Source organism: Rhinichthys klamathensis, unplaced genomic scaffold (genome assembly GCF_029890125.1).
Source record: "Rhinichthys klamathensis goyatoka isolate OS25496 unplaced genomic scaffold, OSU_Roscu_1.1 h1tg000157l_1, whole genome shotgun sequence".
NCBI classification, from domain to species: Eukaryota; Metazoa; Chordata; class Actinopteri; order Cypriniformes; family Leuciscidae; genus Rhinichthys; species Rhinichthys klamathensis.
This window is the reverse complement of record NW_026606692.1, coordinates 3,228,586-3,244,178: the sequence shown is the minus strand read 5'-3', so window position 1 is coordinate 3,244,178 and position 15,593 is coordinate 3,228,586. Positions and strand designations below refer to the sequence as shown.

The 15,593-nt window shown below is 37.4% G+C and overlaps 1 protein-coding gene across 1 annotated transcript; it reads right to left on the bottom strand.

Moving 5' to 3' along the window:
- Positions 1-1,356: 1,356 nt before the first annotated feature.
- On the bottom strand, positions 1,357-14,525 carry stk16 (serine/threonine kinase 16). Its single transcript, XM_056258683.1, has 8 exons — positions 14,432-14,525; positions 13,333-13,465; positions 12,978-13,197; positions 12,768-12,901; positions 7,477-7,597; positions 3,250-3,345; positions 2,811-2,932; positions 1,357-1,740 (listed from the first exon to the last, which is right to left on the bottom strand). Exons 2-8 carry the CDS (start codon positions 13,416-13,418, stop codon positions 1,599-1,601), a joined length of 921 nt encoding a protein of 306 aa, XP_056114658.1. The 5' UTR covers positions 13,419-13,465; positions 14,432-14,525; the 3' UTR covers positions 1,357-1,598.
- Between the last annotated feature and the right edge of the window lie 1,068 nt (positions 14,526-15,593).

Below are 15,593 nucleotides of genomic sequence, written 5' to 3'. Positions count from 1 at the left end.
AAACAGCATGTGATTCATGACATCATGTGAACATGTTCAGGTCATATGAACATAATGCCAAAAAAAGAAAGGTCCTAAAAACAGGCTTCATTTTAATCTTTTTAATGCTAAATATATACCGATTTCTTTCTGTTGATATTGCAGATAAAATATGACCTGGAAATGATTCCACGAGATTCATCCACACTAGCTACGCCTCATCAGACATAAACAAATGACTGAATGCAGAAATTATCTATAGCCATGTGGATTTCTTGCAGAATTAAAATGCATTAAAACCTGTTTATTACACGGTTCCTTTAAAAAACGCCCTAATACTGTAAGCAATGAAAGGAACTTCTTGCTAAATCAAAACAAACTCGTATTTATGCAGTCATTTATACCACTTAAAAAGAGAAAAGTGAACACATCATTCTTGCAATGTAATGTGAACTAGTATTAAATATTCACAGGCATGACCGTTTGTTATGCATCCTCTCAGAGTCTTCTACAGAACAGCACTTTCACTTGCTTATAAAAGCCGAGCGCTATAACCAACTGAGTTATGCTCTTTCATTTTTTACAGACTCATTCTTAAACATGAGCAGAACAGTTTTTTTAAATGCTACAAGTAACATACATAAGAATGATTTAGACAGAAATCCGTTCTGGTTGTGTCTCACAAATAAAGACCAATGTCAGTTTTTATCTTTGAACCTTCACAACACAAAGTACCTAAATCTCTGCTCTTGCATGTCTTGCTTTACCAGGAGAACTGTTGTTTAAATAACTAATGTCAATTACATTTTGAACAGCTAAAATATCAATTGAGTGGTGCCAAGGATGACATCAAAACCCTAAGGGTTTTGAAATCCATAAAATCCTAAGGGTTTTTATAATGGGGTTTTCAATTTATGAGATATATTTAAACAATACTTGGACATTTTGTTCTACAAAGTAAATCTGCATACACTCACGCTCCAAATGTTCTTATCTAGTTACTTTTAAAAAAAAAAATTATAAACATAACAGCTTCAAAATTCACATTTTCGATATGGGTGTGTGTAATTTACATTGTAGCGCGAAATGTCCAAGTATCATCAAGTTATGTTTACCACAGTCCTTATTTTACTCACAGTTGAAAACCCCATAGGAAAATCTTGAGGGAACCACCGGACAAATTTTTCCAGGTTTTGATGCCATCCCCGCATCACTCTATAAAACCCTCATAAATAATTTTTGGTTCCAAGCTTAGAAAAGACAGAGAAGCCAAATTACAATCAGAAAACAACCGGTTTGATGCTATGTGCCTGTGATAACGCTGCCATCGTAGTGAACAGAGTTTTTGCCCTCTCCTTTGTGGTTTGCATGGCATAAATCAGGAACAGCTCAAATTTCACTCCAATATCATCTGATAATTTCATTGCTCAATATAGATTTTCAGGTGAAATATGAGATTCACCAACAAAGATGCGTGTGTAACCATGGCATGCTGAGCTCACTGAGGTAAGAGAGAGCAAATGTTTGCAAGGCTTGTGATTTTTGTCCGAAAGAGAGAGTGCATAGTCCAAAAAGTCCAGAGTCCACTAGAAAACAGGCATGAGATCTCAGTGGAAGCATCATACTCTGTTGGTATCTACATCTGTACCGTCTGAGTCCCGAAGGTTCTGGACCTGGTCAAGCACCCAGCTGATTATGGGCCTTTCCTGAGGATTGGTCACCATAGTGGAGCTGAGAAGGGTTTGAAGGCCTTGAGAATAACTGTGTCAAAGAAAGAGACATGGTAACCGGTTGCAGGTAGCTTTTCTCCGGTTACATGTTAAAAATATGTTACCATTAGAAAACTTTAACAAGCTGTTTTCTGAAATGAATTTGACTGGTATTCGACTGGTAATATGATCTGAAACAGCTTAGTCTTCATAATCTCTTGTGAGTGTACATCATTTTAAACATATTTTCCAAAACGTCCATATTTTTTGTGTGCAAACTTTTGTAAAGTGGGAAAATTAGTTTAAAAGACATTTATAATTGTATATACAGGTGAAACTCGAAAAATTAGAATATCGTGCAAAAGTTCATTTATTTCAGTAATTCAACTTAAAAGGTGAAACTAATATATTATATAGACTCATTACATGCAAAGTGAGATATTTCAAGCCTTTATTTGTTATAATTTTAATGATTATGGCTAACAGCTTATGAAAACCCCAAATTCAAAATAGCTGTAAGCCATAATCATCAAAATTATAACAAATAAAGGCTTGAAATATCTCACTTTGCATGTAATGAGTCTATATAATATATTAGTTTCACCTTTTAAGTTGAATTACTGAAATAAATGAACTTTTACACGATATTGAAATTTTTCGAGTTTCACCCGTACATATATATATAGAAAAAATTATATTTGAAATAAAACAAATTTTAATTTTAAAATTAAAATTAAGATAATGCAGACATTAAGTAAGTTACACAATTTCTGATGTATAATTTTGTTAATGAGGCAAAATTAGTTTAAAATATAATATAACAATAATATAAAAAAAAACATTAAAATAAGCTGAAAATGTAATACTATAATATTATTTAAAAAAAAAATAATATTCCACATTTAAGTTACACAATGTGGGAAAATTAGTTTAAAATATAATTGTATAGTAGTATTATTTAAAATATAATATTACAATATGCAATATTACAACATATATTACATTTGATTGACGAACATCTACAAAATATTTGATCTGGCATTGTAATGAGCTGCCTCTTCCAATGAGGTCCAAAGCAGTTGAATTTTACAGAATTATAGCACTGAATAATCTCAAGCTCACCTGCAAGGCTGTGGAATAAAGACTGGATTCTGGACGGCGAGAGCCACGCTGTCACCCTTCTGAAATATCAAGTCATACGGTCCCTCCAGCATCATCATACAGTACAGCACACAACCTAGAGACTACAGGCAGAAACAAACAAATGATACCTGGAGCAGACATAACAGACCGACAGCAGACATAATATCATGACAGCAGACTGGCATAGACAAAACATCATGACACCAGACATAACAGACTGGCATAGACATAACATCATGACACCAGACATAACAGACTGACATAGACATGGCATCAAAATGATCAGAAAGAGCAGAGATGAAAAGATGAAGGATGAAGTTTACAAACATTGTGCAGACACACAGTCATGTTGTTTTGTGAAAGAGCAGCTGAAAAGTACCTATTACACCCATACAAAACACATATAAAAGAGAATTACCCAAATATCTGTTCTCTCATCAATGATACAGTGACTCTCCACATTAAAGAGCTCTGGTGCTCTGTATGAGATGGTGCACCTCTGAGCAGCCCAATCCTGAAAGGGAACGCATAAACAAAAGAGGATTGATTTAAAGTTTGGTTTTTCTAGCTGTTTCAATCCACCTATTTTTATGCGCATTTTGTAATATCGCAAAAAGAAAAATACTGGATGGAAATGCAAAGATGCACATAAAAAAACGTATGCACTCAATTGAGGATCAATTTTTACCCGATAAGACGACATGCGCGTAAACTACAACAGAAACACATTTACAAATGAAGAGTTTGGTTCCAAATCGCAATAAATCCATTTAGATTAATTTGAGTAAAAATGTGTTTTCTTTACCAAGAAAGTGGAAAGATGAAAACCACTATTTTCTGTTTCAAACTTTCACATAGCATTTGTAGGTCATAATAAAAAATAAAAAATAAAAAAATCCAGGTTTTGATTTTCAAAGATTTATTATAAAAACGGAATATTGTTTTCCCCAAAATCCAATAAATCCATTTAAAAAAAAAAAAATCCAAATGCAATTAATCCATTGAATCAATATAAAAGTTTTTTTTTTTTCATATTGAAACTGTTGAAAATACACAACAATGTAAGTTTATTAGTATAATATTTTTATTAAGAACTGTAAAGAAAATTTAAAACATTTTTCCTCCTCCCGAGTGCCTCATCTTCTTAATCTCCTCACGTAAATTATTCGATTTCGATGTCTTACGTTTCTTACCCACCGCAGAAACAACCACAGGTTCATCAATGCCGTCAAAATGATTCATTTTTTTGTTTGTTTGTTGATCGAAAAGTACAAAATAGATAAGAAAAACTAGGAAGCCGGGTGTATTTAAGGCGCTGCCGTTACTGTTTACATTGCGTGGAATGGTGCGTTGTGATTGGTTGAGAGCGGATATATCCCATTCTGCAGAGAAGGGAGACTGGCGTTTGTCGCGGTTTGGAAAGAAAGGGAGAAAACATGACAGAATAACACGGCGGATATCGCATTTTACTTAAAATTAAACATTGACTTTTCAATACCAACCAGATACAATACTGATTTTTGCAGTAACTAATTTGTTTTTTAGAAATGGCGTTTATCGCGTTTTGGAACCAAACTCTTCAAATAAATCCCTTGATGCCCTTGATAAATCCCATTTCGCAGCATCTCAAATGTGTGATCATTCTAAAATGCCTGAACCTACTTATACTATGCCCTAAAAGTATGTCCTTTTTTGTGAGCGTGTAGCAGAAGAGTAGACAAGCTTTGGACACACTATCATGTCATAAAATTGAGTTTTTAATGGATGCGCTGTCGCATAGTTACATCCTGTCGCCGTAAACTGGCCTGTCAATCATCTTGCCACAGTTAACATCCTCCACATTTAATTTCCTACCAAATTGAAGAGAAAAGAAGTAGCGCGTTGATCTGCCAGTCGTGGGTCTTTCATGCGGAGAACTCACCTCATATTTTTGTATAAAGATGCATTTAAAAGTGAATGGCCAAACGGATGTTTAGAAAAGTTCACATTGTTATTGCAACTGAAATATAACATAGATAATTTGTTTTATCAGGTTAAATGTTGATTATTATTCACTCAAACCCGTTTATCTAAACCTCTCTACTTAAAGGGATAGTTCACTTTGAAATTAATTTTTGGTATGTTTTAGCTTACCTCAAGGGGATCCAAGATGTAGGTGTCTTTGTTTCCACAGTTTTGATATTTTTAGGTCAAACCGTTCTTGTCTGTCAGTCATATAATGCATTTATATCGTTTTTACCTCTTGTAACCACAGCAACGTCCAAGTGATCTGAGGGCGCGGGCGCTTCGGTCTTTTCCGGCAAGCGCCGGAAGTGATCTCTCGCGTGTGTACGTCACTCATACAATTGTTTTATTTTTTTTTATTGTTTTCTTTTACGACGGTTTAAACATCCCGGATAAGCGCAAATTAGTACCATTTTAATTAGCCGTCAATCTCTGTTCTGTGTAAACAATGAGTGACGTAAACGCGCGAGAGATCACTTCCGGCGCTTGCGCAGACCGAAGCGCCCGCGCCCTCAGATCACTTGGACGTGGCTGTGGTTACAAGAGGTAAAAACGATATAAATACTGTTCGTTTTCTCACACAAACCGCTCGTTTCGTGTCTTAGGCCATCAATGTGTACTTACATTTACGAGTCATTAAATCATGTTTAATTTGGACTTCTCTGTGCATGCTCTTTGAGGTGGTGACCATAGACCTGCATTATATCACTGACAGACAAGAACGGTTTAGACCTAAAAATATCAAAATTGAAACTACTGCGGAAACAAAGACACCTACATCTTGGATGCCCTTGAGGTAAGCTAAAACATACCAAAAATTTATTTCAAAGTGAACTATCCCTTTAACTGTCGGTCGCACACATCAGCCATGTTTGTAATTTTTTTTAAACACTTCTTATTGGTGTTTGTAGTTCTGAACTACAATGCGCAATGGGTTGTGGGCAATATTAACCGTTAAGAGGGAGCACGGATCTGAAAATTTACTGGAAAAAGTAGACCATCCAGGGACTTTTGGCATACTCTTTTCAACATACTATGCTTTGGGACACACTTATTAATCTCACATATGATTTAGGATGGCTATATGCACATTGGGAAGCAGGGAAAGTCTGTCGTCAGAATGATTTGGTTTAATTTCCTCCCAGAAGTGTCACATGATTGAGTTCTCAAACACCAGGAATCTGAACGCAAGATAACATGATGGGGTTCATTGCGTTTCGTCTGCGCGTTTGCAGAAACTTCCGTTTTTATAACAGATATTTTGCGCCAATTTCCCAGGAAGGGACAATTTTGTTCTCTTGAACACATGGGATGGAAACGTCGATTTATTCGCAAATATTTTATGCGATATTTCCAATTTTGCGCACAAGTTTGGATGGAAACATAGCTACTGGCAGAGCCATAGAGAGAAAGAGTTGCGACACGCTTTGATGTCGCCGCGACGGCTGTCACGTGGTTCATGTAAGCCCCAATAGTTCCAAAACATACGCGGGCTGTCATGTTCTTCTATGGACAGACAGCAGCGATTGCATTATTAAACGGTAGATATAAAATAAAACACACACCCAAGTACTTTTTAAGCTGTTATTGCATTTTGTTAATGTCAGTTTTGCATTTGGAGAGGCAGGGTGACAACTTAGATAAGTTTTAGGCTATATTTTTGGAGGGAAAAGCTTAGTGTTCATGTTCGCATGGGTAGTAGCACTGGCTTTAGCGGCTCTAACTTAACTTTTCCATGTCATTCATCTGATGATGGACGTCTCATGATATTTATTTTAGCACAACTGGGCTGTATTAGGCTATTGATTCCCGTGATCTTGCTTATAAATTCCGATTCAGCCATTAGCCTACCTTCGTGATCACGCAAAGAGGTGTGCAGTCCGTTCAGAACTCCAACCAACATAAAATATAAATAATTATGCTGTGCATGTACAAATGAATGATTTAGGAGGGAAATAGACTGCTACCAAAACGTAGAAAGGAACGACTATATACAGCAATGTTCGGTAAATATTCAACCGAAAAATATTCTTCATAAAATTAAACCGGAGAGATAGTTAATGAGTGAATTAACTATGTTCCTAAATACATATAAGCACATATATGCATAATCCTAACCCATTTAAATAAATGAATTGTGTGTGTGTGTATGTATACTGTATATAATATTATATATAGGCTATATATATATATATAGATACATACATATAAAATATTATTAAAAATATTATATATTATATACATCAGGTTATCGTAAGTTTGCTAACGTTAGTGAAGTGTTGGTCACGTAAGCTATCGCTGCAATTAACCTATTATCTTCCAATAAACATTTACTAAAACTGGCTACATAAAATATAACTACAGACTAGATTCACGAGAGGTCGGCTAATGTGTGTAAAAGTAAAAAAAATACAGTAATTTCATTAATTTACCAGCGAGCGTACTTCGGAAGCACTGAAAATTAAGGGGGTTCAATGCTGGAACTATCAGTGTTTGGAACTATCGGCCGCTCCACGACACGCGTTACTTCCGCATTCCAAAGTTCCTATGGCGGTCTATGGGAGTGTCGCAACTCTTTCTCTCTATGGCTCTGGCTACTGGTAACTCTCGATTAAGTGCTGCTTGATATTTCAGCTCTAACCTGGATGGTCATGGCTTCACGTGACCCTCGAACTTCAATCCTGGCCTTGTTCATGGAGCCCAAGTCCATTAAAAAAGGCTGATCGTTCTCATCCAGTAAAACGTTGGTGGGTTTCAAATCTCTGTTTTCAGAAATAAAACTCATGTTAGAGAAATAATAAGAACAGGAAAAAACCACCCAGATATTTCAGACTGAAAACAGTATATTCCTCCAGAGACTTTTTGTCAGCAGCTAAGCATCAGGTCAGCTTTTGTTGTCTACTAATATAATATCTATATATAACATCTCTTTTGGTGTAACTATTATTGAAAGTCTGCCTAGGATTCATATAAGTGGGACTTTCATTTATCTTCATCTATTTTTATTTGACTTCAGGTCTTCAGTCTATGTTGGATGATGGACAATCCATCTTTTCTTCAGTGGTTATTAAGTCTAAAATGATTCATAATACTACATAAAATATTGATAGTATGCCAAATGTATCATTTCAGCAATAAAATCAGATTGAATCAGCAGTGTTCTCGTTAACTAAAAATACTAAAAATCATTTTCTTTTTTAAAAACAGCGGAAATAAAAAAAAAATATTAGATAAAAAATGTGTTGCCTTGGTAACTAACTGAAATAAAAAGTTAAAGTACTAAGATGACTGAAGCGAAAAATATAATACAAATAAAGCTAAATAGAAATATAAAAAAGAATAAAAATGACAAAAGCACATTGCAAAACCACCTAAATTTACACAAATTAAAGAGAAAACTCAAGCTAATTCAAAATATTAATAAATACTATAATAGTATAGAAATATAGAAAAAAATATAAGCAGAATTTAAAGAGAAAACTCCATTATATACTGTAAATAATTTGTTTTAGTGGGAAATTGGACACTGACAGTGGCTCATTATGAAAATATTACTGGAATTGTTTATTTATTTTTTATTATTATTATAAATACATTTCTTTATTTATTAAACATGGCCATCTTTTATCATGAATGCTGTTCACGGTGATTTAAGTAACTATCTATTAGTAAATGTTTAAATTAATATTACAAAACAACATTATTAAATGCTGTAGAAGAGTTGCTCATTGTTAGTCCATGTTCATTAATGTAGTTAAAGGGATAGTTCACCCCAAAATGAAAAGAAGATATTTTGAAGAATATGGGTAACAGTTGAACAATTGATAAGCCCCATTGACTTTCATAGTATGGCACACACACACACACACACACACACACACACACACACACACACAAAGAAAAAAAAAATACTATAGAAGTCAATGGGGCCCATCAACTGTTTTGTTAGAGACATTCTTCAAAATATCCTCTTTTGTGTTCAGCAGAATAAAGAAATTCATACAGGTTTGAAACCACTTAAAGGCACACTGTGGAATTTTTGGCCACTAGGGTGCGCTCGACCTGTAATTTTCACGTCTAGTGCCCCTAGAGGCCACAAGCGCCGCAGCATTGTCGCAAAAGTCAACAAACAGTCAACCGGTCAACCTCCAGTGTCTTTATGTGTGTGCAGATGGCATTTGATTTGTATGTTGGAGAAAGTTAATCGATTCACTACTGACCAAAATAATAATATAAATATAAGATTAATAATATAAATCCTATAAAGAAAACAAATTGAATAAAAGTAGCATACGCAGAAAACAATGTCTGATCAGGTAAGTCGCATTGACAAGGGTTGCCCAATCCTGCTCCTGCCGATCGTCTGTCCTGCACAGTTCATCTCCAACCCTAATCAAACACACCTGAAGCAAACAATTCACGTCTTCAGGATCTCTTTGCAATGGGTTGGAGATGAAATCGTGTAACAAAACTGATATAACTCACTACATATTTCCGTTATTTGTAGTCTTCAGTTTGTTTTTCCTTTTACACAAATACAAACATATATGAGCTGAAAGGAAAAAAAAAACATTTACATTTGTATATGGCAGTATGTTGTGACTTATATCAGTTTTGTTACACGAATTTGCAGTAAATATTACATTATATATACACTTTTATGCCGATGTTTATTTTAAACTCTCCCTTTTTCTTTTTTTGGTCTCCTCTGACAAAATCTTTGCTTTCTTCGCTTTCTTCCGAGTAGCCGTTGATTCAGCGATGACGACAACATACAGACGCCGGCAATCAAACGCGAGTTGAGCTCTCACGTTATAATTTGAGGAAGTTGTGGTGGTGGGGGAAGTGACGTATGCCGTAAAGCGGTCGAATTTTGTAGTTCTTTTTGTGCTCGGGTTCCTACCCGAAACCCGAAGTTACATAGTGCTGGTAAAAGCGATACAGACACCGTCAGGCTTCAGCAGACGTGTCATTCAACCTATTGTAAGTCAATGTACCATCTCAATGGGTTTTGGTAATATATTATAAAGGTTGAAAAGTTCCACAGTGTGCCTTTAAGGGTGAGTAAATGATGACAGAATTTTCATTTTTGGGTGAACTATCCCTTTACATGTTCCATCTTCAATGCAGAACCAAGGCAAAACTAAACATATAGGCCCGGTTTCACAGACAAGGCTTAGATTAAGCCAGGATTCGACCTTAGTTCAATTAGGACATTTAAAGGGTTAGTTCACCCAAAAATTAAAATTATGTCATTAATGACTCGCTCTCATGTCGTTCCAAGCCCGTAAGACCTCCGTTCATCTTCGGGACACAGTTTAAGATATTTTAGATTTAGTCTGAGAGCTTTCTGTCCCTCCATTGAAAATGTATGTACGGTATACTGTCCTTGTCCAGAAAGGAAATAAAGACATCATCAAAGTAGTCCATGTGACATCAGTGGGTTAGTTAGAGTGTGTTGAAGCATCGAAAATACATTTAAGTCCAAAAATAACAAAAACTACGACTTTATTCAGCATTGTATTGTCTTCCGGTTCTGTTGTGGATCCGCGTTCAGTGCCGCTGCTGACGTAAGACGCTGCTGACGTGTGTCTGGTGTGTGTGTGTGTGTATTCTGGTTCTGTTGTGGATCCGCGTTCAGTGACGCCGCTGACGTAAGACGCTGCTGACGTGTGTCTGGTGTGTGTGTGTGTGTATTCTGGTTCTGTTGTGGATCCGCGTTCAGTGCCGCTGCTGACGTAAGACGCTGCTGACGTGTGTCTGGTGTGTGTGTGTGTGTATTCTGGTTCTGTTGTGGATCCGCGTTCAGTGACGCCGCTGACGTAAGACGCTGCTGACATGTGTCTGGTGTGTGTGTGTGTGTGTGTATTCCGGTTCTGTTGTGGATCCGCGTTCAGTGACGCCGCTGACGTAAGACGCTGCTGACGTGTGTCTGGTGTGTGTGTGTGTGTGTGTGTATTCTGGTTCTGTTGTGGATCCGCGTTCAGTGACGCCGCTGACGTAAGACGCTGCTGACGTGTGTCTGGTGTGTGTGTGTGTATTCTGGTTCTGTTGTGGATCCGCGTTCAGTGACGCCGCTGACGTAAGACGCTGCTGACGTGTGTCTGGTGTGTGTGTGTGTGTGTGTGTGTATTCTGGTTCTGTTGTGGATCCGCGTTCAGTGACGCCGCTGACGTAAGACGCTGCTGACGTGTGTCTGGTGTGTGTGTGTGTGTGTATTCTGGTTCTGTTGTGGATCCGCGTTCAGTGACGCCGCTGACGTAAGACGCTGCTGACGTGTGTCTGGTGTGTGTGTGTGTGTATTCTGGTTCTGTTGTGGATCCGCGTTCAGTGACGCCGCTGACGTAAGACGCTGCTGACGTGTGTCTGGTGTGTGTGTGTGTATTCTGGTTCTGTTGTGGATCCGCGTTCAGTGACGCCGCTGACGTAAGACGCTGCTGACGTGTGTCTGGTGTGTGTGTGTGTGTATTCTGGTTCTGTTGTGGATCCGCGTTCAGTGACGCCGCTGACGTAAGACGCTGCTGACGTGTGTCTGGTGTGTGTGTGTGTATTCTGGTTCTGTTGTGGATCCGCGTTCAGTGACGCCGCTGACGTAAGACGCTGCTGACGTGTGTCTGGTGTGTGTGTGTGTATTCTGGTTCTGTTGTGGATCCGCGTTCAGTGCCGCTGCTGACGTAAGACGCTGCTGACGTGTGTCTGGTGTGTGTGTGTGTGTATTCTGGTTCTGTTGTGGATCCGCGTTCAGTGACGCCGCTGACGTAAGACGCTGCTGACGTGTGTCTGGTGTGTGTGTGTGTATTCTGGTTCTGTTGTGGATCCGCGTTCAGTGACGCCGCTGACGTAAGACGCTGCTGACGTGTGTCTGGTGTGTGTGTGTGTGTGTATTCTGGTTCTGTTGTGGATCCGCGTTCAGTGACGCCGCTGACGTAAGACGCTGCTGACGTGTGTCTGGTGTGTGTGTGTGTATTCTGGTTCTGTTGTGGATCCGCGTTCAGTGACGCCGCTGACGTAAGACGCTGCTGACGTGTGTCTGGTGTGTGTGTGTGTGTATTCTGGTTCTGTTGTGGATCCGCGTTCAGTGACGCCGCTGACGTAAGACGCTGCTGACGTGTGTCTGGTGTGTGTGTGTGTATTCTGGTTCTGTTGTGGATCCGCGTTCAGTGACGCCGCTGACGTAAGACGCTGCTGACGTGTGTCTGGTGCGCCCGTGTATTCGGGTTTAAATAAATATGGCTGGGCAAAAAAATGCAAGTCTTCCTCTGTGTGGAAATCCTTAGACATGTTTGCGAAGATTGTTTTGTTTACAACGTGCGTCTCCCTCAGACTGTAAACGAAGCTCTGATAACACGTCAGCAGCGGCACTGAACGCGGATCCACAACAGAACCGGAAGACAATACAATGCTGAATAAAGTCGTAGTTTTTGTTATTTTTGGACCAAAATGTATTTTCGATGCTTCAAAACATTCTAACTAACCCACTGATGTCACATGGACTACTTTGATGATGTCTTTATTTCCTTTCTGGACAAGGACAGTATACCGTACATACATTTTCAATGGAGGGACAGAAAGCTCTCGGACTAAATCTAAAATATCTTAAACTGTGTTCCGAAGATGAACGGAGGTCTTACGGGCTTGGGACGACATGAGGGTGAGTCATTAATGACATCATTTTCATTTTTGGGTGAACTAACCCTTTAAGTAGCTTTTATTAACGTGGAAAAAAATAAATACAAAAATTCATTATTGGTGTGAATCTTGAGACAAAACAATGGCAGTGGCATATTTTAAGATATATCAGTGCAAGTTGCTTTCAGTTAAAACAGCTCAAACATGCCATTTAGTCTGGGACTAGGCTTAAGCCTCGTCTGTGAAACCGGGAGTTAATTTAATAAATGTATGTTCAGGATGAATGAATTGTACTGTCAGTACCTGTGAGCATAGCCTTTGTCATGAATTGCTTTGAGGCCTTCACAGATGCCATGCAGGATGTGCAAGATGCGAGTCTCAGTCATAGAGCTCCCCTTATCCCGCAGCTTCTCAAGAACGGACCACAGACTTCCCTTCTGCACAGGAACAATTCAGCAAGTGAAACACTGCACATCTCAGAACTCAAAAGCAGAACACAGACTGAGCACTTACACTGATGTACGGGAGCAACAGCCAGGCCTCACACTTCCCGCCGCGATCCATGAAGGTGTGTGAGGTCAGGCTGAGGATGTTAGGGTGGCTGAAGAGCCGGTGCATCTCCACCTCGGTCTGAGCCTCCTTACGGGCCTCGCGGTCATGGCAAAGGATTCGCTTCAGAGCATAGAAGCGTCCATCTTGTGCACCCTCTACCAGATCAACATAGCTGAAACCTCTAGAAGGAGCGGAGAATTTGCTGAGCACACTTTGATGAAAATTATCATGCATAATTATCAAAAGATGGAACATATTTTGGAGACATTGTTGGACTCTCACAATTCCAGTACGTTTTCAAGCATTTTAGCCTCACCCTTCTTCTAGTTTCTGGATGAAGAAGTATCTCTTGTTGTCAATTGTGATGACACTGCGTGAGCAGATACACAAAGCTTGTCCCATGTTCTTTGGAGCATTGCTTAAGATCAACCATAGATGGAGGAGAGGCACTGAAAGAGATCATGGCTTGATTACTTCTTACATTCATATTCTTTTCAGAATTTACTTTATTTCCTATTCATCTGTTCTGTTCTTTATTCTATTCCATATTAAGAATGGAGCAATGTGTAGGACTGACACTGAGGGCTATATAAAGTTCATCTAGAGTGCATAGTATGTAGTTTTGCCGCATTGTTGTTTTGGTCTACTGGAAATACATGAAAAATGTGTTGATGACAAAATCTGTTGTAATTACAGCATATTTTATAATAAATACTGCATTATTTATATTTATATTCAACAACTGTATGACCCTATGAACATTTTCAATATCCACACATCTGTAACTGGGGTTAAATAAAGGGTTAGTTCACCCAAAAATGAAAATGGTCAGTAAATTATAAATTATAGGAGTATTATTATGGCATTTTGGGGTGAACTAGGCCTTTAAGAATATCCTCTTTTCTTGATTTCTGTAAAGCGACGTAAGAAAAGACACTAAATCCAATAAATAAAAATATTATTTATTTTAAAAGCAAGAGAATTTAGCCCAATTAAATACTGCCTGTTCACATAAGCCACTGCCTGGGTCCAATTTTCCACTAAAATAAATTATTCACGGCTAGAACGGAGCTTTCTGATTGGCTCTTTATAACGTGCGCTGTTGACACATGCGACTTGATAGACACCTGATAGAGTTGCTGGGGAAAATACACGTTGAATATAGAGTGAATTCGTAATTCGTAACGTTAATGTATGACTACATTCTGATCCATGTTCTACACATCGATCGCGATCTGCAGTAAACGTGGCATGACTCTTCAAGAATATCTGGTTTGTGTTTCACAGGCAGTGTTTTGAGCGTGCGAGACTCATAATATTCAGATTTAGATTAGGGTTTTAGCTAGTTACTTGAAGCTGAAATCGAGCCATCCAGTATAGATCTAATCGAAGGATTAAAGTGAGACTCTGTTTACCTTGAAGAGACGCTCTCCTTGTCCTCCTCCTCCGCTGATTTCTCTGGTTTCTTTTCTTCCGTGTACAAAGAAAACGTAACCGTGACGTAAAGTACGGCTGCCGGGTTAACCCATACAATGCTGGCATAAACTAGAATCCATAAAACATGTATTCATTGAATATGTATTTACACAATTGTTTTGGATTGACATTGAATATGTAATATTTAATTTAAACTCTCAAAAATTAAAGATTCAACTATCTGGTAAAGATAAATTTCTGTTATATAAAAATAAGAGTTTGGAGCCAAATTTGGTGATTGACTTATGTATGGAAAATACCATATAAACAAACAGAAATGGGCAAATAATAAACCTAACATTATATTATTTAAAATCGAATTAAAGCATTATATTGCAGCCCTAAAAGATGCAAGAAATAAACAAAACGTATGTATATAATTGTTGTATCCTTTTTCATGTGGAATTTATTGTACGTTATCCCCTGTACATATATTTTTTTAAATATTTTGTTTTATTTTTTTCCTGTTGATTCCTTTGATGATATTATGTAATAGATACTAGTTGAATACACCATGAGCCTCTTTATGTGCATGTTGTTACTGTTCTGCAGTTAAACAATAAAAAAAATACAATGCTGGAACATTACAGAAGACAGTTTAGCATGATGTAGTCCAATACCCCATTAAAATTGGGGTAATAAATATATAAAATCAATATAATTGTTAATATTACTATAAATTAAGATTTTGTTTATAATGCACATATTTATTATACAAGCATACCATTTATGTTACTCTAAAAAAAGTGGCAAAAAGTCTAGATATAAAAGCATGTATCTAACTACAATTTTTAATTATTAATATTTGCCATATTAATGCTTTTTCCATAGATAAACATTTTGCATGGATTACATTTACACCATTTTAATTGGGTAATTGTTAAATTTATTTAAATAATATAATTATTAGCATAAAAGCTTATGATTAAATAGTGTTGATAATAATTATCCAATATCTTACAGAAGATTTAGACCATAATAAGTTATTAGCCTATAAAGTATTATTAATCAATCGAAAATATTTTCTGTATTGGAAGGAATTGCATGTACTTTACTACTTGACAATGTCACAAAATTATTAAAAGAACCACCACAACAACA